Genomic DNA, 25,898 nt, shown 5'->3' with positions numbered 1-25,898 from the left:
GTGTTCACACATTGCAGTTTCATTGTGTTACTGAATTATTTGCAGTACTTTATCATTTCATTGTGGTCCCACCCACCCACACAGCACGCTTTATTCTCTACCTGTAACACCACACAGCACACTGTATTCTCTACCTGTAACACCACACAGCACGCTGTATTCTCTACCTGTAACACCACACAGCACGCTGTATTCTCTACCTGTAACACCACACAGCACGCTGTATTCTCTACCTGTAACACCACACAGCACGCTGTATTCTCTACCTGTAACACCACACAGCACGCTGTATTCTCTACCTGTAACACCACACAGCACGCTGTATTCTCTACCTGTAACACCACACAGCACACTGTATTCTCTACCTGTAACACCACACAGCACGCTGTATTCTCTACCTGTAACACCACACAGCACACTGTATTCTCTACCTGTAACACCACACAGCACACCACACTGTATTCTCTACCTGTAACACCACACAGCAGGCTGTATTCTCTACCTGCAACAACAGACAGCACGCTGTATTCTCTACCTGTAACACCACACAGCACGCTGTATTCTCTACCTGTAACACCACACAGCACAGTGTTCTCTACCTGTAACACCACACAGCACGCTGTATTCTCTACCTGTAACACCACACAGCACGCTGTATTCTCTAGCTGTAACACCACACAGCACACCACACTGTATTCTCTACCTGTAACACCACACAGCATGCTGTATTCTCTACCTGTAACACCACACAGCACTGTATTCTCTACCTGTAACACCACACAGCGCACTGTATTCTCTACCTGTAACACCACACAGCACGCTGTATTCTCTACCTGCAACACCACACAGCACACTGTATTCTCTACCTGTAACACCACACAGCACACTGTATTCTCTACCTGTAACACCACACAGCAGGCTGTATTCTCTACCTGCAACACCAGACAGCACGCTGTATTCTCTACCTGTAACACCACACAGCACGCTGTATTCTCTAGCTGTAACACCACACAGCACACCACACTGTATTCTCTACCTGTAACACTACACAGCAGGCTGTATTCTCTACCTGCAACACCAGACAGCACACTGTATTCTCTACCTGTAACACCACACAGCACGCTGTATTCTCTACCTGTAACACCACACAGCACGCTGTATTCTCTACCTGTAACACCACACAGCCCTCTGTATTCTCTACCTGTAACACCACACAGCACGCTGTATTCTCTACCTGTAACGCCACACAGCACACTGTATTCTCTACCTGTAACACCACACAGCACTGTATTCTCTACCTGTAACACCACACAGCACACTCTATCCTCTACCTGTAACACCACACAGCACGCTGTATTCTCTAACTGTAACATGACACAGCACACTATTCTCTACCTGTAACACCACACAGCACTGTATTCTCTACCTGTAACACCACACAGCACGCTGTATTCTCTACCTGTAACACCACACAGCACACTGTATTCTCTACCTGTAATACTGATATTGGAATAAAGCAAAGAACTTTTTAAATTATTATTTTTTTCTTTTCTTTTCCACACACATATTATGATCAAGCATCTTTTAACTTTGAAGTTGATTCCCACAAAAAGGACTTTATCCAACATTATCTTACATGGCATATACTGTTTATGCCTTGTTTTTTGTGCAGGTGGGATTGGCAGTGCCAGCTCCTATCCTCTCTGCCGTTTAGCATCATTTACTTGTGTTATTGAATCATTTTTGTGCAGATGCTGCAGTACTGCAATGACACTTCAACATGTGTGAACACAGCCCTAATTTCTCTGTAGAGTTTTGCACAATCAGCAAAACTGAAACACCTGCTTCTGGCCGGTCATAGATGGTGAAACACACCCTGCCCCCTCTCTGCATCATCAGCCTGTGCTCAGCAAACACACACAATGTGAGACAGAGGCATGGAAGATTTGTCTCCTAAGGGGGGAGAGCAGTGGGAGCAGGAGACAATGTGAATTGGCACAGAGGCCATTTTTCTTCACTTTCTGGATTTCTATCAGCTACCAGTGTGGCAGAACCGTACAGATACGGTAATACATTATATAGACACATCTATATAACTTTTAATGTACTTTTAATAGAAAACAAGTTTTCCTTATCCGGAGTTCCCCTTTAAGTCGCTCCATATTGGTTACTTCTCCCATGGACTCAGTACTCATTGCCAATCAGATGTAATGTGCCATGAGATGGATACAGCCTTTATGCTCCCTCCTGCAAATCTTTGGTGAATTCTCTGTCTTGTATGAATATGTAAATCTAAAAAATAATAGAAAAACAGCAAATTAGAATATCTTATTAAGGGTATAAACCCACACACCGTATATGCAGCGTATTTACTGCTGCGATACGCAGCAAACTCGCAGCAAACTCGCAGCAAAATCTCAGCAGATTAGATCTAAATAACTGAACACAGCATCAAATCTGCACCACCAAATCTGCTGCGTATTTGTTGCATATCTGCTGCATATACGGTGTGTGGGTTTATACCCATATACACATATGCATTCACCTACGCTACACCAAGTATCTAACACTACAAATCTGTAAGTAAGATATCAGATAGATAGTGTAGGGATCTTCCCGGGGGATGGTGTGTTAGGACACAGTTCAGGCAGCAAACTTGGACTTAAAAACAGCTTTGGTGTTTATTTGTAGCATAAACGGTCCAGCAACATAAATACAGCAACACCGTGCATTGATAATAAAACAAAACAAAAGGTCTTGCCCGTCTGGGCACTTACTAACACAGGTCACCTAACTGTCACTTCCATAGGCGGTATCGTGGAGTGTGAATAGGCCCCAGCAGTGATATAACTCCTTGCTCCCAGGAAACACAGCATGCAAGCTGTTCACCCTGGCTGAGAGCAATCTCCTCTAGCTCTGTGGAGCTTTTACCCTGCTGCAGGCTTAACAAGGCACACCTGCCTGCAACACCCGAACTGGACCGGGGGAGGGGAATGGCAGGTCCCACTACCAACCTACCCACCATTCCAGTAAATCCAGGCCCGGAACATGGAAAAAACCCTCAGCAGCATAACACTGCTGAGTGACAGATCTCACCTGGATTCACCATCTCACCATATGCCTTAGCCTGGGTGAGATGTACCTCCCCTCAAATTAGGGCTGGGCGATATTGCCAAAAAATAAAATCTCGATTTTTAAAAAATTTTGAACGATTCTCGATTTAAATCTCGATTTTTTTCATTTTGCTAAATAAACAGGACATTTTTCTCCCTGCAGCATCAGATACTATTTTATTGACGTTTGAGACAACGGTATTGCTTCCCAGTGTACCAGTGCTCCCCCTGTGCCCCCATATAAGTAGTTTTCCCAAATATGTGCCCCATATAGTATAGGAGATCTTCTTTGTGCCTCCATCTAGGTAGGTAGTAATGGGGGTATAGTGGATAAGGGGTGTAGTAGTACAGGTAAACATGAGGAGTGTGGTAGTAGTACAGGTAAAGATGATGGGTGTAGTTGTAGTACAGGTATAGATGATGGGTGTAGCTGTAGTACAGGTATAGATGGGAGTGTAGTAGTACAGGACTAGATGAGGGGGGCTGGGGGTGACAGAGGGGCTATGGGGCAGACTGCGGGTGACAGAGGGGCTATGGGGCAGTCTGGGGGTGACAGAGGGGCTATGGGGCAGACTGGGGGTGACAGAGGGGCTATGGGGCAGACTGGGGGTGACAGAGGGGCTATGGGGCAGACTGGGGGTGACAGAGGGGCTATGGGGCAGACTGGGGGTGACAGAGGGGCTATGGGGCAGTCTGGGGGTGACAGAGGGGCTATGGGGCAGTCTGGGGGTGACAGAAGGGCTATGGGGCAGACTGGGGGTGACAGAGGGGCTATGGGGCAGTCTGGGGGTGACAGAGGGGCTATGGGGCAGACTGGGGGTGACAGAGGGGCTATGGGGCAGTCTGGGGGTGACAGAGGGGCTATGGGGCAGTCTGGGGGTGACAGAGGGGCTATGGGGCAGACTGGGGGTGACAGAGGGGCTATGGGGCAGACTGGGGGTGACAGAGGGGGTATGCGGGACTAAGGCAGGTGCGGTAAAGTGTGGGGCCGGAGAGAGTTGCAGGACGGCGCGGTGAGGTGCAGGGCCGGCAGTCAGGAGAGATGTGGTACTGGCGGCTCCAGCCTCTCCACAGAGCCGCCGCTGACCTGTCCCCCGCCCCTTACACGTTAGTGCCGCGCTGAGCTGCGTCCCGCTCTCTTCCTGTCACACGTGCAGGTCCCGTTCTGTGGAGGAGGCGGCAGGGATCGCAGCAGAAGGAGATCGCGCCGCTGCCCGCTGTACAGCTCCAGGACCCACAGTGGCGCGATCTCCTTCTGCTGCGATCCCTGCCGCCTCCTCCACAGACCGGTCAGCTGCACGTGTGACAGGAAGAGAGCGGGACGCAGCTCAGCGCGGCACTAACGTGTAAGGGGCGGGGGACAGGTCAGCGGCGGCTCTGTGGAGAGGCTGGAGCCGCCAGTACCACATCTCTCCTGACTGCCGGCCCTGCACCTCACCGCGCCGTCCTGCAACTCTCTCCGGCCCCACACTTTACCGCGCCGCCCGCCATGATTTTTTGTGAAAATCGAATTTACGATTTTCACAAAAAATCAAATCGATTCTAACTGTCTGGGCGAATTAATCGAATTAATTCGATTAATCGCCCAGCCCTACCTCAAATACTTCTCCAGTGACATGTCTACAATAGATAGATAGATAGATAGGAGATAGATAGATAATAGATAATAAATACATAGATAGGAGATAGATAGATAGATAGATAGATAGATAGATAGATAGATAGATAGATAGATAGATAGATAGATAGCTTTCAGACACTACATTTTACCAGCTCTTCGGGACTGACATGCTCTTGTTGTTGATCAGTTAAAGGGGTATTCCACTCAAACATAACTTTCCCTATGCTGCTGCCCATGGTGAGAGGCTTTTCTCTCTGTCTCCCCCTTCCTCCCAAGACAGATGATGTAAACAATTCCCAATCTGCAACTTTGTAGTAACTTTGTAATACATTGTGTTCAGTTGCAACTTGACCTCAGATTAACCCTCCTAGCATTACAAAAAAAAGCTACAATGTTGCAGATAAAGCCTGCCAGGGACTTGTTTACATCATCAAAAGGGAGGAGGGAGGGGCAACAGACAGAAAAGCTCTCACAGTCTTTTGTGTTTTCAGCAGAAAGCAGCAGCTGAGAGCTGGGGGAAGGAGACTGAATAGATAATAACAAGTATGGAATGAATTGTTAGTCTCACCTTGGGCAGCAACATATGAAAAATTATGTTTGAGTGGAATACCGCTTTAAAGGGGATCAGCAGGTTAGACGGATCTAGTTGATGAATCTGACTGATTGTGGAAATGGGAGAAGGGGGACCCTATACACTTATTAAAAAAGCGTATAGGTTTCCCTGCATCCCCCATTTCCATAACCAGCCAGGTAAAAAAATAAACCCAGACAGATGCTGATTGGCTGATTCAGTAAAGACCTGCTGGACACTGGGAATTAGGTTTACCCCCCCCCCCCCCACAAGCCTAGGTTAACCAGACTGACTGTCAGTTTTTTGACCCCCCCCCCCCCCCCCGGCACACAGTGACCCGGCACACAGAAAACTCAGTGTGTTGAGTCTGGTGCCTGCCCCGGCAAGGAAAGAGTCACTTAACCCCTTCCTTTCTGGTGTGGGTGTGTTCGGGTCGGAGTTTGGCCCTGAACACAGACTTCAGGGATGAAGTTCAAACAATGACCAAAAAAGTGTCAAAGTTAGCAAAAACCCAATACACACATAAACACACAAAAACATCAGAAAAAATGGTAATAAAAAAACAATGCGTCGCACTGGCGTATTTTCCGGCCAGGTCTGGTGTTGCGGTGTTATCCAGTTACAATATGGTGGTATTGGTCAGGTCTGGTATGGTGGTGTTATCCAGTCACAGTATGGTAGTATTGGTCAGGCCTGGTGTGGCGGTGTTATCCAGTCACAGTATGGCGGTATTGGTCAGGTCTGGTGTGGTGGTGTTATCCAGTCACAGTATGGCGGTATTGGTCAGGTCTGGTGTGGCGGTGTTACCCAGTCACAGTATGGTGGTATTGGTCAGGTCTGCTATAGCAGTGTTATCCAGTCACAGTATGGCGGTATTAGTCAGGTCTGGTGTGGTGGTGTTATCCAGTCACAGTATGGCGGTATTGGTCAGGTCTGGTATGGTGGTGTTATCCAGTCACAGTATGGCGGTAGTGGTCAGGTCTGGTATGACAGTGTTATCCAGTCACAGTATGGCGGTAGTGGTCAGGTCTGGTATGGCGGTGGTAAATTTGACGCCTGGAGCTATCACCTACCAACCTACCAATCCTGTGCTGAGAATTCATTCAGACGGCTCTAATCATTGATTGAGTGTGGAAATTTCTTTATATTTTAAACAGTTAAAAACCATGAAAAACGTGATTTAAACAATGTTTCTCCATGTAGAGAAATGCATGTGGCCGAAACCAGGCTCCCATTTCTTCCTCAGTAGTCATGTGCTGTTGACCGGATTATTGGCCATATGTCTATTGATAATCGCATGAGGGTCTGGCTTCGGCTGCACCTGGTGATGTACAGTAAATGTGGGAACGCGGCCTAAGACTGATCAGATATCAATAGGATAATCAGAAACTAGAAAATCATGATGCTAATTGGTGAGTGAAGACGCAGCGTCTGTAGGCTTAGTGCCTAGGGCAGCAGCAGCTGATAATACGGCCCTGTCTGTGGGCAGCCATAGCCTTTCATTTAACATGCATTGATCAAAGAACTTTAACCCCTAGACGACTTAGGACGTATCGTTACGTCCTGGAAGTCTGTACCCAGACGACCAAGGACGTACCGGTACGTCCTGAGCTATGAATCGCGCTCCGGAGCGAAGCACACTTCATAGCAGGTGGGGGCAGGCTGCAGTGAGCAGCCGACACCTCACCGGTAATGACAGGCTGTAGCGGCGTTTAAGTGTAAGTGTCAGGGGAAGTCTCCTGTCACTTACCGATCGTTAAAGCGGTCCACGGGGTCCGATCGGCGCTCTGGTCACTGAGCCTGCACAGGCAGGCTCAATCAGCAGAGGGCCGATGATACTGATCAATGCTATGCCTATGGCATAGCAATGATCAGTGTAAAAATCTAAGTTATGTATGTACAAGTCCCCATAAGGGACTTCAAATGTGTAAAAAAAAAAAAAGTTAAAAACACCAATACACTACCCCAAAGCCCCTCCCCCAATAAAAGTTGAAATCACCCCCCTTTCCCTTATATAACTAAAACATATAAAAATAAATAAATAAACATATAATATACCGTAGCGTGTGTAGTTGTCAGATCTATTAAATTATAACAAGTGTCATTGCGAACGTTGAATGGCGTATACGAAAAGAGGGAAAAAAGTGCGCGGATTACCGATTTTATGTTACATTATATATAAAAAGCAATCAATAAAAAGTGATCAAAACGTCCGATCTTCACAAATATGGTATAAATAAAAACTAGAGATCATGGTGGAAAAAATGACACCCCATACAGCCCCATAGGTGAAAAAATAAAACCGTTATAAGCGTCACAATAGGCCCATTTTATTAATAATTAATTGCAAAAAAAAAAGGATTTCATAAAAAAAAAAATATATAACATTAGAGAATCTGTGTAAATTTGCATATGGTTGTGTTCGGGCTGACCTATCGAATAATGGTATCTTGTCGCTTTCACCATATAGTGCATTACGTAGACACAGGAACCCCCCAAACGTTACCATATTGCATTCTCTTTTACGATTTCACCAATTTATATCTTCATAAATAATATATTTGGGGTTCCATATACGGGTTATGATAGAATGAAAGACGCCATTACAAAGTACAACTATTCCTGTAAAAAACAAGACCTTACATGGCCTGTAGATAGAAAACTGAAAGTGCTAGAGCTCTTAGAAGGGGAGGAGGGAAAAACGAAAGCCCAAAGATCAAAATTTGCCCGGTCCACTGGGTCATTTAGGGCCTGGTCCTCAAAGGGTTAAACACAGTAATATCAGCGCACATATAGGAAACAAGATAAGGGAAGTTAGGTTTGATCAGAAAAGCAAAGAAGCAGCAGTGTTCCAGGAACACAAATATAATCTTGTTTAGCTGGTCCTGGCTCTGCGCTATAGTCAGGAAGATCTTCATTTCATGTTCATTCCAAGAAAACACATTGCCTCTTTTCCTGTCAATCATCCCTGTAGAGAGCTGTGACTAGTTAGCCCAGACACAGCCCAGATGACTAATTCCGGCCTCACCCCTAGCAGCACGCGCCAGGATAAAACGTTTTCTCCGACCGATGTAGCCCCTAGGAGGCGGAACACCAGGTATGGTAAGTGGACCCTTTAGCAGCTCCATTAGGAGCTAACATTAGAATAGTGATTGGTTCCCTTTAAACACCTCCTGTAGCCACTGTCAGTTTTGTGACATTCAACCTTTATTGGGGCAATCTGAACTTTGGCAAATACCAGATGAATAAGATTTTCTTTTGTTCCTGGAAGATCTGATTTCTTGCTAGATTCCAATGACATAGTTTCCTTTTATGACCAGCAGGGTTTTTTGTGTGTTTTTTTCTCTCACTCTCTTCTTCTTGAAGTGCCCAGGTCCAGCCTCTGCTGTGTCACAAAAAACTAAGGGAGAAAACACATCCAAACCAGTCCTTCATACCAGGTAATGTACAATACAGTTGGAGGGAGTGGGCTCTGATACCTGGGGGTCCTAGGTTCTGGTCTTTTCTTTTTCAGTAGCGGCTGCAGGGTTGAGGGAAGCATCAGCTCTGTAACATAGGAGGCTAGCTATACCATTGTATTGCTACATTATTTTGTGCCCTGTCTGGAATATTTTTGCTTACTGACAGGGATTTAACCAATCGGGGAAGGAATATGAATAAATAATAAAATGTATTAATAAAATGTATAAAGGAAAATATAAGGAATATTAATCCTTTGTAATCACAGCCTTGCATTTGTTATTATTTGTATTGATGGATGGTCAATTCCTGTATTTTTACATGCAAAAGAATACCAGATTTATGCTGTTTTTATATTTTTGCCAGGGTGGATATGAGGGTTAAAATAGTACTCTGGTGAAAAGTTTTTTTTTTTTTTTTTAAATCAACTGGTTTTAAAAAGTTATAGCTGCCAATTGAAGAGGTGGTAAGGAGGCCAATGCTGCTATAAGCAGGGAAGGTGTCAGAAAGGTTGAAAACTGCCAGTTGGGTGGGTCTGTATGTGTATATGTGTGTATATGCGTGTGTGTGTGTGTTGGGGGGGGGGGGGGGCTTTTGTTAATGGGGATAGCACTGTTGCATTTGGCAATATATTGGCTGGGAAATTTATGTAGAGTGTCATGTCGGTCGAATGGAGAAAAAAAGGAAAAGTGAGACACTCTGTTCAGAGAAGACACCCCCCTTTAGTCACTGAATGTAACTGCACTATAATGACTGATCTGGTCTGCAGAGCCTCTGTAACAATGGTATCATATTGTCACTATATAGGGGGATTATTAGTCTATGTGGCTTGGTAGTATTTTTACTTGGCAGTATTTGACAGTATTTTACATCAGCGTTTGTACGCATTTGAATTAGGAATGTGTCCAAACTGCAGAAAAGATACAAACTGTTCCATTTCTTGTTTTTTTTTTTTAGAATCCACTGCTAGATACATGTAACCCAGGGTCTCTACACTGAGCTGGACCTTACATTACCTAACTCCTTCCTATATGGGCAGAATATTCTCCTCTTGACTGAGCAGAGACTTCCTAATTTCAAGGGCCTTCTGTCCTATATATGTGTCTAATGCATTAAAACACTTGGGGGGGCATTTATTAAGTCCGGCGTTTTTTATGCCGGACTTAAAAAGTGCGCACCGCCGAAAACCTACGCCAGCTGAGGACTGGAGTAGGTTTTCGGCGTATATTTGGGCGGAACGGATGGTAAATCGCGCGCCCTCCGTTCCGCCCACTACACGCCCCCTTTCCACCCTCTGGCGTACTCGACGGAAAGTGCCGATTTGCGAATATTTTATTCGCAGATCGGCCATTTGCGTATAAAAAAATACGCAAATCGGCACTTTCCGCCGAAAATCATCCGTTCGCAGGATGATACATGTGGCCCATGGTCTTGCCATGTCACAGAATACCCACTAGGTGTCAGCAAACTTCCCATTGTGCGTTATACTTGTAGGGAAAATGGTTAGACATAATAAAACATAATTCATTGACAACAAAGTGATATTTTGGGGAACAACTCATGTACAATATGCTGTCGCTCTCCCTGAAAGTGATGATATAACCCTTACAGAGGTGGGTAATTTAGGATTTACAGGAAGTAACAGAAGGATCTGAGCAGCGACATCCACAGATCTGGGCTTAGTTATCTAAGTTATCTGGATCGTCCTCCCTGCCAAGCTCCTTCATACACTGTGTAAGTACTTAGGAGAATTAAAGGGGTTTTCCAGCTAAAATCTTTTTCTTTCAAGTCAACTGGTGTCAGAAAGTTATAAAGATTTGTAATTTACTTCTAAAAAAAACAAAAACAAACTCAAGTGTTCCCATACTTATTACCTGCTGTATGTCCTACAGGAAATGTTTTATTTTCAGTCTGACACAGTGTTCTCTGCTGACATCTCTGGCCGAGACAGGAACTTTGTTCGGTTTTCTATGAATCCCCATAGAAAACCTCTCCTGCTCTGGACAGTTCCTGTCTCGGCCAGAGGTGTCAGCAGAGAGCACTGTGTCATACTGAAAATAAAACACTTCCTGCAGGACATATAGTAGCTAATAAGTATGGGAAGACTGGAGATTTTTTAATAAAAGTAAATTGCAAATCTATATAAATTTCTGACACCAGTTGTTTTGAAAGTAAAAGATTTTCGCTGGACAACCCCTTTAATGCTAAAGGCAAATGGAGAACACAGCAGATTAGAGTTAGATTTTACTATTTTTCATTCACATATGGGTTTAGGAAGTGAGGGCAGCTCTTAGTGGCTCCGGATAATTTAACCTTAATTGGTCCACAATAGATCGCAGTACCAAATGTTTATTTTTTATATAGATTTTTTTTAATTTAAAAGATGGGCAAAAGGGGTAATTTAAAACTTGTAAAATGGAAATTTTTTACATATTAAAAACTTTATTTTTAGTCTAATCCCCAGTGCACCAAACCACCATACTAGGCTGAGGAATAAACTACAAACTGCAACTCTCTTCATCTTTAGCGCCCTGTGCGCAATAGGGAGCTACAGTATCAGCATGTCCTTTTGGAGACTTTTATAAGCAGTCACTGGAATGCTTGTATGGATGATATTGCATTGATCAGTTGAATCAGTGAGGATCGCTGTACCTAAAAATCTACTGTTATAGCAGAGAAGACTTCTGAAGGCTCCAGGTCCCATTGTAACCAATTGGCTTTAAAGGGGTTATCCAGCGCTACAAAAACATGGCCACTTTTCCCCCTACTGTTGTCTCCAGTTCAGGTGCAGTTTGCAATTAAGCTCAATTTACTTCAATGGAACTGAATTCCAAACCCCACCCAAACTGGAGACAACAGTAGGGGGAAAGTGGCCATGTTTTTGTAGTGCTGGATAACCCCTTTGAGTGCCTTTTTATATCAGCCAGTATTTTGTGTGAAAAGGTGACAACCCTAGTGGTGACATTCTGGTACTGCAGATACTCCACTAACTTAAACCAGGAATGGGGAACCTTCAGCCCTCCAGCTGTTGCAAAACTACATTTCCCATCATACCTGGGCAGCCAATCTAATCACTGTCCAATCAGGACACCCGCAGTGTGACTTCAGGGGTCCCAATTGTTTTCCCTGACTGACAGAGGTCTAAGGCTATGTTCACACAACGCTTTTTCAGCTCCGTTTGAAAAGGACATCCGTCATTTTAAGTCTAAAATAACAGACATCATTAAGCTGTCAGGCTGCCCGTGCAATGACGGCTTCTATTACATTATTCTAGTTCAGGAGGACTGATTGGCCTTTGGCTGTGTCTTTAATTGAAAAGCCATTAAATTTAATAGTAAAAACGGTGAAAGGATGATGAAAAAAGAAACTGGTGGTGAACAACTAAAAAATATCGCCCACTGTTTGCAAAAGACGTCCGAAAATGACAAAACAAAAAGGCAAAAGTGAAAATTGGTGCAGCCATTAAGGCTAAAATAGGCTGCAGAGGCAAGGGGTTAAATTTGTCCATAACTGCGTATCCACAATTACAGGCAAATTTTGCAGGCGTGTGAATAAGGCCTTACTTAGTATAAGAATAAAACATACAGTGATACCTCAACTTATCATATCAACTTATCAAGTTATCATGTCACTGGTTTTCTCAGTTCTGGCCCAGGCTATAGTATACCCCAGGGGATACATTCTATACCAGAGGGTGTAAAATAGCCTAGGCCAGACTATATCCCTCCAGACCATAATGTCATCACTTTACTGTTTTTTCCATTTCATCTCTAATTTGTTGAAAAGTGCGCAGATTTTTTGAAAAAATTTCTTTTATCATACTCGGACACACAGCTGCTTCCTCTGGTTGGGATATATAGTACAGTGCTTACATTCAACTGACAGTAGGTGGCGCTGTCCCCTCACTGCATCATCTGCACTATTTAAAGGGGTAGTGCGGCGGTAAACAATTATTCACAGAATAACACACATTACAAAGTTATACAACTTTGTAATGTATGTTATGTCTGTGAATGGCCCCCTTCCCCGTGTCCCACCACCCCCACCCGTGTACCCGGAAGTGTGGTGCGCTATACATACCTGTCACGTGCCGACTCGTCTCCGATCTTCAGTCAGCGATACCCGGCCCCTTTAACCCCCCCCCCGCCGCCGCCCACCCACAGCCCTCAGCCGCGGCCCCCTCGCTCCCCATCAGCCAATCAGTGCTGCCTGATTGGCTGATGGGGAGGCGGGAGCGTCGCACACAGCCAAGGCGGCAAGCAAGTTATGTATGCTCGGGGCCGGGACTGAGGGCAGCTGGCGGCGGGGGGGTTAAACGGGCCGGGTCCCATACACGCAGCGGATCCTCTGCGTGTATGGGACCCATTCAGCCTCACAGTACAGGATCCGCAGCGGATTTCGCTGCAAACTCGCAGCGTGAAATCCGCTGCCGATTCGGTATGTGTGAAGCTAATGGAAAAACTGATCAAAATGGAGGCACACTAACGCTTCCTTTTTTTCTCATCCATTTTGCAAAAAACTAATGGGAAAAAAATGGATTGCAATAACACAGTGTGAACCCAGTCTAAAACAGCTTGGCTACAAAGCTACGCTAGGGGAGGATTTTGTGCAAAAAAAATGAAAATTTGCACTTGACAAATCTAATGAAAACTAGTTAATAGAACACCCCCCTCCCCCTTGCATACATTGAAAAACAGTGCAGACAATGAAAACTGATGTAAAATAGCGCAAAACCCCTAATAAGTTTTGGACAGGTATTTATGAAGTGCACAAAATCTCCTTATTAGCAAAAAAAAAAAAAAAAAACAATGATAAATCTCCCCTCTGGGTGGGATTTATCAAACATGGTGTAAAGTGAAACTGATTTAAACAAAAATAGTGGAGGTCTGCTGCACCTAACCAGTACGAATGGAATCCACCCTCTTCGAGTGCACCACTGTCCCTAAGTGATCTGAAAATGTGGAAAAACCATCCAGAACGATCCAGTACGGGTCTTGTAGAAAAGTTCGGAACAGATATAGAACCCGAACTGATATGGTTGCACAATAGTTATCCAAAGTTCTTTGCTGAGGAAAGGAGCAAGTAGACCTCCTGAAACGCGTTCAAGAATTAAGGATAACAGAGCCTTTTTTAAAAAATAAACTGATTTTGGAGTGCAGATCCCGAACCGGAGCCGTATGTCCCTGGGCATCCAACTCAGTAGCAGTTTGAAAGAGCGCGCGCTCACATACATGCGGACGCCACAACGGCACGAGACAGCTCACTGTGTTGAACCAGACCTCGACTGCACAGATCTCATAGAGGCCGAACAGACCGAGGCACGGACTACCGCTACAATACCGCATCTGACCGTGAGAGCTACCACCAACAGGGTGAGAGGTGGATACTCCACCACTATTTATTTGACTTTCATTTTACTTGAATAGCTACCGGTTATGAACCATACATGATTACAAGGTCTGCTGTTTACATTACAACTACCCTCTATAACACGTGAACAACTACCCTTTATGACACGTGATCAACAAGAGTTATATACCTCTAATGTGTAAAACCTGAAAGGAGAGACTATCTTACCAAGGCATAAGCATAACTACTACAACGGCTTAACAGCGATACGAGCTCATGTCAGACATCGGGATTCGGGAATACTGCTAAATCCATTCAAGTGAGGTATCTGCGCTGGGCCCGACGCGGGTAACATCACCAGGCTCTTTTCACACATATACTCTTTTATATATATTTTTCATTTTTTCATTTTTTTATTTTTATTCTTTTACTGGATATGAATTTTATGAATCTTCTATGTATCTAGATTGTTATTTGTCATAAGCTTTACTTATGTATGGGTTTTTTACAGCTATGATCGGCTGATGAGATTCGGACCAAACACTCTATATGAATTTTAGTAATAAATGTTGATGTATAATCTACACAGGTGCATAAGTATTATGTCTTTATAATTTTTGCAACTTATCACCCGCTTCTGGAGAGCCTACTATATTGGTATGTAAAGTGAAACTGGCTCAGTTGCCCCTAGCAACCAATCAGATTCCACTTTTCATTTTCCAAAGAATCTGTTAGGAATGAAAGGTGGAATCTGATTGGTTGCCGGGGGTGACTGAGCCAGTTTCACTTTACACCATGTTTGATAAATCTCCTCCTATGTGTTTAGATTTTTCAGATTTCCATCAGACAAAGCCGAATCCCCAATACCATGGTTGAAAAATTAAGTATTTCTTGTGTCTATCACTCACTGCTGCTGATTTCATGGGGGTATAAAATGGCCTGAGGGGGTATGAATTGGCCTAGGCCAGAATATACCTCGGGGTATAAAACAGCCTAGGCCAAAATATACCCGGGGTATAATCTAGCCTAGGCCATTTTAACTCTGGGTATAGTCTGGGCTGGGGGTATACTCTGGCCTGTTACACCGGTATCTCCTCTCTATAGTATAGTGTGATACTACATGTCCTGTGCTGATCTTTACCTGGGCCAGAATAAGCTGCTCCTTTAAACACCAGGTGAGGGCAGATTTATTTAATATTTCTGGGACCCTGTGTGACCGAAAATGCTCTGGTCCTCTACATAGAAAGAAATTTAGAGTCTCTTGTAGCTCTTTCTGAATGTTGTTTGTAAAGACATGCTGTATCCATATTAGTTAGCTGCTTATTTTCCTTTAAATTTTCATTTTTTTCTCATTTTGGGGGATTTACCAGTTACCAGTTTTCTAAAGAGTTCTGGTCTCAACATACAATGGTTTCAACATACAATGATCGTCCTGGAACCAATTATTATCATATGTTGACCAAGTTTGACCAAGGAAGGGGGTTTACAAAGTTTGAAAAAGTAAAACAACGTAGATGTCATCCATAATGTTTGTGATAGCCATACTTTTTTTTTAATTGCTGGATTATACAGAATAGAAAAAAATATAGCTGCTTTTTTTTTTCTTTCTTTTTTTCAAAAACAGCACCGCCCATGTCCACAGGCTGTGTGTGGTATTACAATTCAGCTCTATCCACTTCAATGGAGCTAAGCTGCAATACCACATCAAAACTGAGGACAAGAGTGGTGCTGTTTCTGGAAGAATTTTGCTATTTTTTGTAATTTTTTTATAAGAGCATGTGGCCTGCTATGGGAGAAAACCTCAATATGTAAAGGAGGTGTGTGCTTGTGTGGGGTTCAAAGTGGGTAGGGGAATGGCATATTAAACATTATGTGCACCTTGTTTGTCCCTCTTTGCTTTCAGCAACAGATATATATATAGCAGACGGACTGAGGACGCTGTGTTATGTAGCCCAGATAGCTCCTGGTCCGCCTGCTCCACTCCGGTCTGGCCCAGATCACACTCAGCTAGGATCCACCTGGAGATCTGTATTAGTGAGTTCAGAGCTTCCTCATGGTGCTAGATCTGTGGAGTTACACTCAGAGAGGAGCAAGGTCTGGTGAGAAGCAGGATGAGATTTTGAGCGCTAAGTACTAGACTCAAAAGGATAGTTAGGTGTGTGGTACAGTCCTGTAATGTTTAGGGCTTATTCCCACAGAAGCTACAGATGGGGAAGGCATGTAGTGGACTTTGGGGGGGTAAAGTAAAAAAAAAAAGTAATTACGGATAATTTTTTTTAGAGTTCACTTTATCGTACAACTGACATTGTAGAAATTTATTCTACAAGTCAATGTAAATCCATATCTGTACATCATGTTCGGGCCCCTATACTTTTTTTTTTCTTCAACCTATGGAGTTAGCACTGCAGTTTTTGTCGGCACCGTATTTGCAAGGATTTTTTCTGGGATGAGATGTGCAATTTTGGACTAGCAGCTGCCCGGTACCTGCCCGGTATGATCCGGTCCATCTCCAAAGTGCATGTCATACTACTACACCCGACCCATGCTGGAAGTGTACAATGTGCGTTGGAAAAGGGCTAAAAATGCAGATTAGTGTGATCTTTGTGGTCCCGCTGTAGATCTGATACTGAGCTTCTCTGAAAAAAAAAAGGACAGGGTCTTACATTTTTTTTTCTCAAAAAAGGGCTAGGGTTTATTGTTGGGGAAACACAGTATACCCCTACACTACAGCTACACTGTTTTTGGTAGCTATCCTCCATACTGTATGTCCCACTTTTGTTTGTTAGCCTCTTATACTGTAAGGTTTCCCTTTTAATTAGGCCTCCACAATGTATACTCCCCCCCCCCCCCCATACAATATCCCACCCTCCCCCTATGTAGTTGTTCCCCCCATACTATATACATTCCTCTCTGCAGATAGTCCCCTTACTGTGTACCTCCCTCCCCCTATGTAGTTGTTCCCCCATACAGTATACTTTCCTCTCTGCAGGTAGTCCCCTTACTGTGTACCTCCCTCCCCCTATGTAGTTGTTCCCCCATACTGTATACATTCCTCTCTGCAGGTAGTCCCCTTACTGTGTACCTCCCTCACCCTATGTAGTTGTCCCCCTATACTGTATACATTCCTCTCTGCAGGTAGTCCCCTTACTGTGTACCTCCCTCCCCCTATGTAGTTGTTTCCCCATACTGTATACTTTCCTCTCTGCAGGTAGTCCCCTTACTGTGTACCTCCCTCCCCCTATGTAGTTGTTCCCCCATACTGTATACATTCCTCTCTGCAGGTAGTCCCCTTACTGTGTACCTCCCTCCCCCTATGTAGTTGTTCCCCCATACTGTATACATTCCTCTCTGCAGGTAGTCCCCTTACTGTGTACCTCCCTCCCCCTATGTAGTTGTTCCCCTATACTGTATGCATTCCCCCTGCAGTAAGGCCCTCCATACTATATACCACCCTCCTCATCTGTAGCTGTTCCCCCATACTTTATACACCCTCCTCTGCACTAAAGGTCCCCATACTTTACATCCCTCCCTCTCTCTGTAGCTGTTCCCCCATACTGTCTACACCCCCCCTCTGCAGCTAGTCCCCATATTTTGTCCCCCCGTAGCTGCCCATGTACCCTCTGTCCCATGTCCGATGTGCTTTATTGTGCATCCTCTTACCATTCCTGCCTTCCCTGCAGCTTGTGTTGAGCAGGTGGGGGTGGAGCTTAACATATTTGGCACTGATTGGCTGATGCTCGGGCACCCAGTGTCAGGGATCTGGTCAGCTGACTGTAACTAAGGCTTATCTTTGGAGTAGGCCTTATATTTCACGCCTACTTTAAATCCCTTGCAAAATAGAGGTAGGTCTTATTTTTGGGGTTGGTCTTAGTGATTAGAGTACAGTGACATCTGATCAGTTCACGTTCACATTTTTTCCCCTCCATCGGGTCCAAACTGCTATGACAACATCTCCCGGCCACAACTTCTATCTGCAGATTTTTTTCTCCACTGTAGTGCTCCACCCTAAAGGCCCTAGTACACCCACAGATTTCAGATTCTTGAAGCCAAAGCCAGGAATTAATTTGAAAAGAGGTGAAATCTTAACCTTTTCTTTATGACCTGTTCCCTGTTTATAGTCTGTTCCTGGCTTTGGCTTCAATAATCTGTCCGATATCTGTGTGTCATAGGGACTATAGAGATAGTGTATGCATTTGTGATCCCTCCTCTACAATAATAATGTGCCCACACATGATAAAATGTTTCCTCCTAGCGAAGATCCCCGCCACAGTACCTGTACCTATACTGTCCCTCGGTTATAATGTCTCTTAGTGCTTCCGCTTAGTAATGTTCCCCCCATGACCCCCACTCAATATGTTATCAATTTTTACCTGCACTGCCCACTGACACTTTTACGAAGGCTGATTATTGGCAGAAGGAGCATTTCTAGCAACTCTCCTTGCCAATAATCAGTCAGTGTAAAAGGGCCATGACTATATATATATATATATATATATATATATATATATATATACTTACCTGCACTGATATAAGGAAATCTTTTCACCAGGATCATATCAGTAGAAAGAATAGAATGAGGGCACTCACCACTACAATGTGCCCTGTCTTTATTTCGTCTTGGGTGGAAAGTTAGGGTATGTTCACCTCTCATTTTTGGTCCCACATTGGGCTAGACGTCAGGAATCAGTGAAAAAAGGATGCTGACATGCAGCCTGGCGTGCGGCCGACGGCCACATTGACTTAAATGAGCAGGACGGAGTCATTATGTGACTACGTTCTGCTCATTTGCCGGACGTACACTGCTTTTGTGCAGGACTCAACAGCGCGGTCGATCACGCTTTTGAGTCCTGCACAAAAGCAGTGTACACCCGGGAAATGAGCAGAACGTAGTCACATAATGACTCCGTCCTGCTCATTTAGGTCAATGTGGCCGTCATGTGGCCGTCGGCCGCACGCCGGGCTGCATCAGCATCCTTTTTTCACTGATTCCTGACGTCTAGCCCAACGTGGGACCAAAAACGAGATGTGAACATACCCTTACGTATCAGCAGGTAAAATTTTCATGTCGTGCACGGACGCCAAACACTCAAACGTTCAATGATTGCAGTTAAGGTTGCCATTGTATCAGGTAGTGCCGGTGAACTCTTTCTCCATAATTTTTGCTACTAGTTCTTTTCACCAGGATGTCATTCTAGCACGTTTACCATGCAACAGTGACATCTTGTGGTGTAATGTGGTGTGTGTTACCACAATTACATCTAAGGCCTTATTCACACGATTCATGCCGCAATCCGGAGGAGGATCAAGGCATGGATCCCCTAGCCAGAGCTCCCCCTCCGTCCGGCACGGACCCCTTCCCCCTAGCAGCAGAGATGTGCATGATGTGCTCTCCTGTCACATACTTGTCAATATTTGAATTTTTTTCCAGGGACACTTTAGCGTAAAAAAGGGTGTGGCTTATTGTGGGTTTGGTCTTGGTGGGGTGTGGCCATATCATGGGTTACAAATTTTCCAGTTAGAATTTACAGTCAGAACAACACAAAAGTACACACCCCAGTATTAGGTCCCCAGTATATTACACACCCCGGTATTAGGTCCCCATTATATTACACACCCCAGTTTCAGGTCCCCAGTATATTACACACCCCACTCAGAGCAGGTTGAGACTCAGAGATAGCCCTCTAATGATGACTGTACATACTGGTAGTTTGTGCCCATATGATGCAGCTGCACCCCATATCATCATACTACTACCCCCTTCATCCTACTGCTCCTCCATCATCATACTACTACCCTCTTTATCCTCCTGCCCTTCCATCATCATACTACTACCCCCTTCATCCTACTGCTCCTCCATCATCATACTACTACCCCTTCATCCTCCTGCCCCTCTGTCATCATATTACTACCCCTTCATCATCCTCCTGCCCCTCCATCATCATACTACTACCCCCTCATCCTCCTTCCCTTCTATCATCATAGTACTACCCTTCTAATCCTCCTTCCCCCTCCATCATCATACTACTACCCCTTTCATCCTCCTGCCCTTCCATCATCATAGTACTACCCCTCTCATCCTCCTGCCCCTCCATCATACTACTTCCCCCTTTGTCCTCCTCCTGTCCCTTCATCATCATACCAGTACCCCCTTCAGCATCCTCTTCTCCCTTCATCTGTATTTAAAACAAAAAAAAGCTATACTTACCTCACATGTATGGTTCCTCTAGTCCCCCAGGGACTCCTCTCCCTGCTCTGCATGACTGACATCACTCACGCTGGAAGGGGGCAGAGCTTCCATAGACATGGTTTTGCTGGGTCTGTCTCCTCAGAATCGGGACAGTCCCGGCAAAACCGGGACTGTTGGCAACTATGCTGTCATTGCATCTACTACTCACCTATTCCACCATGCTGACCAGCTACACACGCTCACCGGAAGTGGCCTGGACTACACTGTCGGGAAAAGAAGGCAGCATAGTCCAGGTCACTTCTGGTGAACATAAAGCCAGCCGGTCCAGGGGAGTAGTTCAGTAGTAGATGCGATCATGTGCTCCTGTCATCTCTGCTCCTGGTGGAGGGGGGTCTGTGCCGGACGGCGTGGGGCTCCATTTAGGGGATCCGTGACCATGGACAATTTTACGGATGTGTGAATGCAACCTAATGCTGTGGCTTGCCTGAGGTCTGAATTTCTTTAGGAGTTTGGTCTGGGGGGGGGGCTGTATTTGTTAACTTTTTTTTTTTTAATTTTTTTTCACCCACCCAGATTTTATTCCTGGGAGCAGCACATCAGAGGAGAAGTCAAATAGCTTTCAGGCAGGAACAAACCAGTGTGGATAGAAGCAAAAAGAGAGACTGAGAAGACTGGTAAGGGTGAGTACAGCCTGCTTTAGCATAGTATGTTCTTCTAGGCCGGCCTCCACATCTTTACATAAGAAAAGTAGGTTTAATGTATGTAAACTTTTATTTAACTTCTGACATGTCATAGCAAAATGTCAAGAGTTGTGATTGGTGGAGATGCAGCTGCTGACACCCTCACTGGTCGCTAGAAAGAAAGTCTAGTAGCATTTAGAAGAGTGCTTAGTCACCTTGTTTCTGATTGGCTTTCTATGGAAACCCAAATGCATGGAGTAGACATACAGATATACATATGTGGTGTCCCACCACGGGTGTTGCCTGTTCTTACACCTCTCGCAAAAGCCTGTACAGTGGTGGTGAGGTATTACCTGTGTTTTATCACTAGATGTTGCTAGTTAGAGATGAGTGAACCTCGAGCATGCTCGAGTCTATTGGAACCCGAGCATTCGGCATAGCGGGGGCTGCTGAAGTTGGATAAAGCTCTTAAGCTGTTTGGAAAACATTAATACATGGATATGTTTTCCACATAGCCTTAGGGCTTTATCCAACTTCAGCAACCCCCGCTATCCCGAATGCTCGGGTTCGGATAGACTCGAGCATGCTCGAGGTTCGCTCATTTCTATTGCTAGTATATGTGCTGTATATCTAAGTATTGCACAGCTGTGGTGTCTAAAGGGTTATTGGTTCTGTGATCTGTGCACCAATGAGAGCTCTTTCTCTTTCTACCTATCTCCTATCTTCTCTTTTTCTTGCACTCTCTTCTCACGCTCTCACAGCACACGTTACAGATGCTGTAGGAAGTTGTCACATGGGGAGAGCAAGTGTAGCCACACCTTAGTGAGTCTTACTTTGGATTCTGTAGAGCAGGGACGCACACAAGAACGCTCCCTACAGCGGCCAAGCTGGGCCTTGGCCTATGCCAGGTCCCCTGTTACGGGACTCACGCTCAACTAGTCCAGTGCGGTGTAGTTTAAGGTGTGATAGTGGACAGACGCACATGGAGACAGACACTCGTTTTTTGAAAACGGTACTTCTACGCACTATGCAGTGCTGAACGCACACTTAGAGGGGACAAGTCAGGGATCATTCCAGCCCACTCCGTGAACAAGTCTTAAAGTGCAGGACGATGTCCTGAAGAAATAGAAACTGATCTGGATAGAGCAAAGTTGCTAGAAGCCTATGTACTCTATCTCGCAGCATGGGTGTAACCAGAAAATTCTGGCCATTCATCCCAGGTAACAAGGTCTGGGGCTTGTGTCACCCTCCCCGACACTGGTGGGTAATAGGTGGTGCAAAGACCAAAAGAGTCAAAACACGGGCACAGGTATTCTCTCTACTCTAAAGTATTCTACTTCTCAAGTTCCGTCAGAGCACAGTACTACTTTGGGTTGGGACTCTCTCGACATCCTCCTCTCTACTTCGCTGAACTTTTTTTACCTCTCAGCACGCAACCCAGTCAGCGAGACTGTACTCCTTCTCTGCTCTCAGCACAGATTCAGTCACTAAGGTCTAAAGTAACTTATCAAGCTGAAACTTACTGTGTATCACTGTATCAAATAGTAGTAAAGCAGTAAAGAAGAGTTTATTTATTTTAACTGGACTCTGTGACCTTTATCCAAGCACCTACACAGCCATTACATCTTCCTTGAGTCATCTCCCCTTTCTGTGGGTGGCGGTACCAATAGTCTGGGTGGGTCACAACTCCGGAACACCGTGATAACTACCCAAGGGACCCCCAAACAGCCAGGCAGGTTACTGACCACAGGGGAAAAGGTGAAGTGTTTCTCTGTTACTGTAAATTCGCTCATCCCTACTTATTGGTGCTGCACCAGCACCTACGAGCTTAGTGGCCACCCAAGTAAAATCTCTGGTTGTGCCCCTTGCATTATTGATGCCCTATGGTAGATGGACAGCCAGTGACAAGCTTTACTTTGGTATACCTCTATATCTTATGCTTGGTTAACTTTGTTAAAGGCCAATTAACATCGTTTTAGTTTGCCACAGTAGAATAAAATTTGATTTACCCTTAATATCTCAACCAGAGTATTTGGTAAGGGAAGATTTTGAGAAGATTCATATGCTTTATTATTGCTTTCTCATTAATTTTTCTCATTTATTTTTCTTTCTAGAGGGTGCACTTTCTGCCAAGTATTCCACTATGACACTGTATATATCAAAAAAATATGTCTTTCTGGGCATCGCTATAATTATCTCGTACTCCTCGTACTACTTTTATGCAATGTATTTTCCTGGATACCAGAACCCATACCCTAGCCCCACCAGTCTTCCCATAACTCAAACTAGTAAGCAATCAACAAACTCTTCATATACAGACACAGTAATATGGACCACACAGCCCACCGCACGTTTAGGCAACAAGATGGGAGAATATGCAGTGTTATACGCCCTGGCCAAGCGTAATGGTCATCGAGCCTATATTTTACCCCAAATGCAGAAAGACCTTGGAAAGATCTTTAAAATCTCATTGCCTGTTCTTCCCCAAGAAGTCTCTGATTCAATTCAATGGAAGAAATACAGGCTACAAGATTGGATGTCTCCAGAATATTTAAATATCTCCGGACAATATGTGAAACTTTTTGGTACTCCATGTTCGTGGACCTTCTACCATCATATAAGAGAAGAGATTCTAAAGGAATTCACCTTCCATGATAGTATCAAAGACGAGGCAAATTCCCACTTAAAAAAACTGAAAGGGACCAAGGTTAATGTGACTTATGTTGGAGTTCATGTTCGCCGAGGAGATTATATGAAAGTCATGGCTAAGGAAAGAATGGGGGTAATAGCGGGCAAAAGTTACCTGCAACAAGCCATGGACTATTTCAGACAAAAGTATGCCAACCCTCTCTTTGTGGTGACCAGTAATGGGATGGACTGGTGTAGGAAAAACATTGATAACACACTAGGGGATGTCTACTTTGTTGGAAATGGTGTTGAAAGTTCTCCTGCTCATGATTTGGCCCTCCTGGCTCATTGTAACCACACCATCATGACCATTGGAACGTTTGGGTACTGGGCTGCATACTTGGTTGGAGGTGAAACAATCTACCTTACAAACTTCACCTTGCCAGATTCTCCTTATCTTAAAATTTTCAAGTACGAGGCCGCTTTTCTTCCAGAATGGATCGGGATTGCTGCAGATCTTTCTCCACTTTTACAAAGAAGATCAAAATGAATTACTTAAACAGTTTGTTTAAAGTGGTAGCCATGGACTACTTTGTCTGAAGTGAGTTCATTGAGCGATCTTGTTAGTGATTGTGATCACTTGGACAACACTCTTTGAATTTTTTTTCATTTTTGTCAATAAGTTGCACTGTTTTATTGAGCTACTGAGACCTCAAAATGTCTTGACCGAATAGATTGTGGATAACATTCTTGTTTAGTGTGGAAAATGAATAGATGGATGCTCACCCATCCAATCAGACCTTACTGAGAGTTGTTTGTTTCCAGGGCTCAAATTTTTACTAAACATTGAAATTTTTCTTACATTCAGCTTTGTGAAACACGGAACATGGGAATAAGGCTCTATATTTCCCAAAACAATAGGATCATATTGTTCTGGGAAATATAGAGCCTTATTCCCATGTTCTGTGTTTTGCACAGAACATGGATGCGGAAGGCCTGTACCGGAGTCTCCTTCCATACGGCAGCATCTCTGATATGATGCTGGGAGCGGGGGAACTGTATAGATATGCATGGGAATAAGGCCTAACCCTTCTCAATAGAGAACCCATGAACGTTTAGCGGTGCCAAGTGTTCATGTGCTGTTAACGTGTATATGTTTGTTCTTTTAACCCTCTCACGTCGCTGCACAGTAAATTAAAGTCGCTGCAGCCTATGCCTGATGCTGCAGCAACGTTAGTTTACGCTTCGGGATGACACAGGTGTAGAAGCTGTGCCTGTGTCATCCGCAGCAGGTCACTGATAGCAGGGGACCCGCTGCAACTCTCAGCATCTGAGCCGTGCTCCGCTGCTGACAGTTAACCGTATAGATAATGCGGTCAGCACGACCGCAGCATCTATAGGGCTCCTGACAGAGAATTCTCCCTCTACAGAGGGAGAATTCTCTGTCCGGTGTCCATCGGGGCTCTGCAAAGTGATCGCAGAGCCCCAATGATAGCCATGGAAAGCGGAAGCCTAAGGCTTCTGGTTTCCCGGCTACGGAGGCCAGTGGGGGAGAGAGGGAATGCAGGGCACGCTTCGGGCACGTGGCCGTGAGCTCTGCCCCCTCCCCTCTCTTTTCTGCCGCTGTCACAAGACAGTGGCAGGGGACAGAGGAGAGGAGGCATCCATAGGGACATCAGCTTATGGGATTATTATGATACCATAAGCTGATGTCCAAAAACAACCTGGGCATTGAGGAATCAAAGGGTTAACATCCTTTTGAAGCTCATGTACACCAATACAAAATCCACACCAACTACCATGTGCCAATTGTAATACTGGTGTCTTTAGGGTGTGGCTAAATACTCAAAACCCTTATAACCATATCGGCACACACTAGACCATAAGGCCACACTCTTAAATAAGTTTCAGACCTCAGAGTCCTTACCAGTTGGCTGAAGAGATGCCACACCTGATAGGGAGTCCTGTTTCTCTGTATAGACCCAGTTGGTGTAGGCAGACATATGTTATGCCAGTACAAATTGTATCTGCCTTTAGGGTATAAACCCACACACCGTATACGCAGCAGATATGCAACAAATACGCAGCAGATTTGTTGGCACAGATTTGATGCTGTGTTCAGTTATTTAGATCTAATCTGCTGCGAGTTTGCTGCGTATCGCAGCAGTAAATACGCTGTATATACGGTGTGTGGGTTTATACCCTTATACTCTTATGACTCAAGCAGAACTGTTAAAACTCATTGGAACTTAAACTGGCACAGGTGTAATACCTCCCCTTATTTAAATTT

General features: G+C 44.6%; 1 protein-coding gene across 4 annotated transcripts; it reads left to right on the top strand.

The window, feature by feature from the left end:
* The first annotated feature begins 8,330 nt into the window (after positions 1-8,330).
* LOC138769103 (galactoside alpha-(1,2)-fucosyltransferase 2-like) lies at positions 8,331-24,447 on the top strand. Of its 4 annotated transcripts, XM_069947326.1 has the most exons (4): positions 8,331-8,407; positions 8,672-8,745; positions 20,874-20,980; positions 23,095-24,447. In XM_069947326.1, exon 4 carries the CDS (start codon positions 23,124-23,126, stop codon positions 24,156-24,158), a length of 1,035 nt encoding a protein of 344 aa, XP_069803427.1. In that variant the 5' UTR covers positions 8,331-8,407; positions 8,672-8,745; positions 20,874-20,980; positions 23,095-23,123; the 3' UTR covers positions 24,159-24,447. The 4 variants fall into 4 exon arrangements, with proteins under 4 accessions (XP_069803427.1, XP_069803425.1, XP_069803428.1 ...); XM_069947324.1 differs by lacking the exons at positions 8,331-8,407; positions 8,672-8,745 and adding an exon at positions 9,227-9,293; XM_069947327.1 differs by lacking the exons at positions 8,331-8,407; positions 8,672-8,745 and adding an exon at positions 14,973-15,288.
* The last annotated feature ends 1,451 nt before the right edge of the window (positions 24,448-25,898 follow it).

This window comes from Dendropsophus ebraccatus, chromosome 12 (genome assembly GCF_027789765.1).
Source record: "Dendropsophus ebraccatus isolate aDenEbr1 chromosome 12, aDenEbr1.pat, whole genome shotgun sequence".
Classification (NCBI taxonomy): Eukaryota; Metazoa; Chordata; class Amphibia; order Anura; family Hylidae; genus Dendropsophus; species Dendropsophus ebraccatus.
This window is presented reverse-complemented; position numbering and strand designations above follow the sequence as displayed.

What these genes read in the sequence shown, in the direction of transcription:
- LOC138769103 (XM_069947326.1), top strand. Translation starts at nt 23,124, where the DNA reads ATGACACTGTATATATCAAAAAAATATGTCTTTCTGGGCATCGCTATA.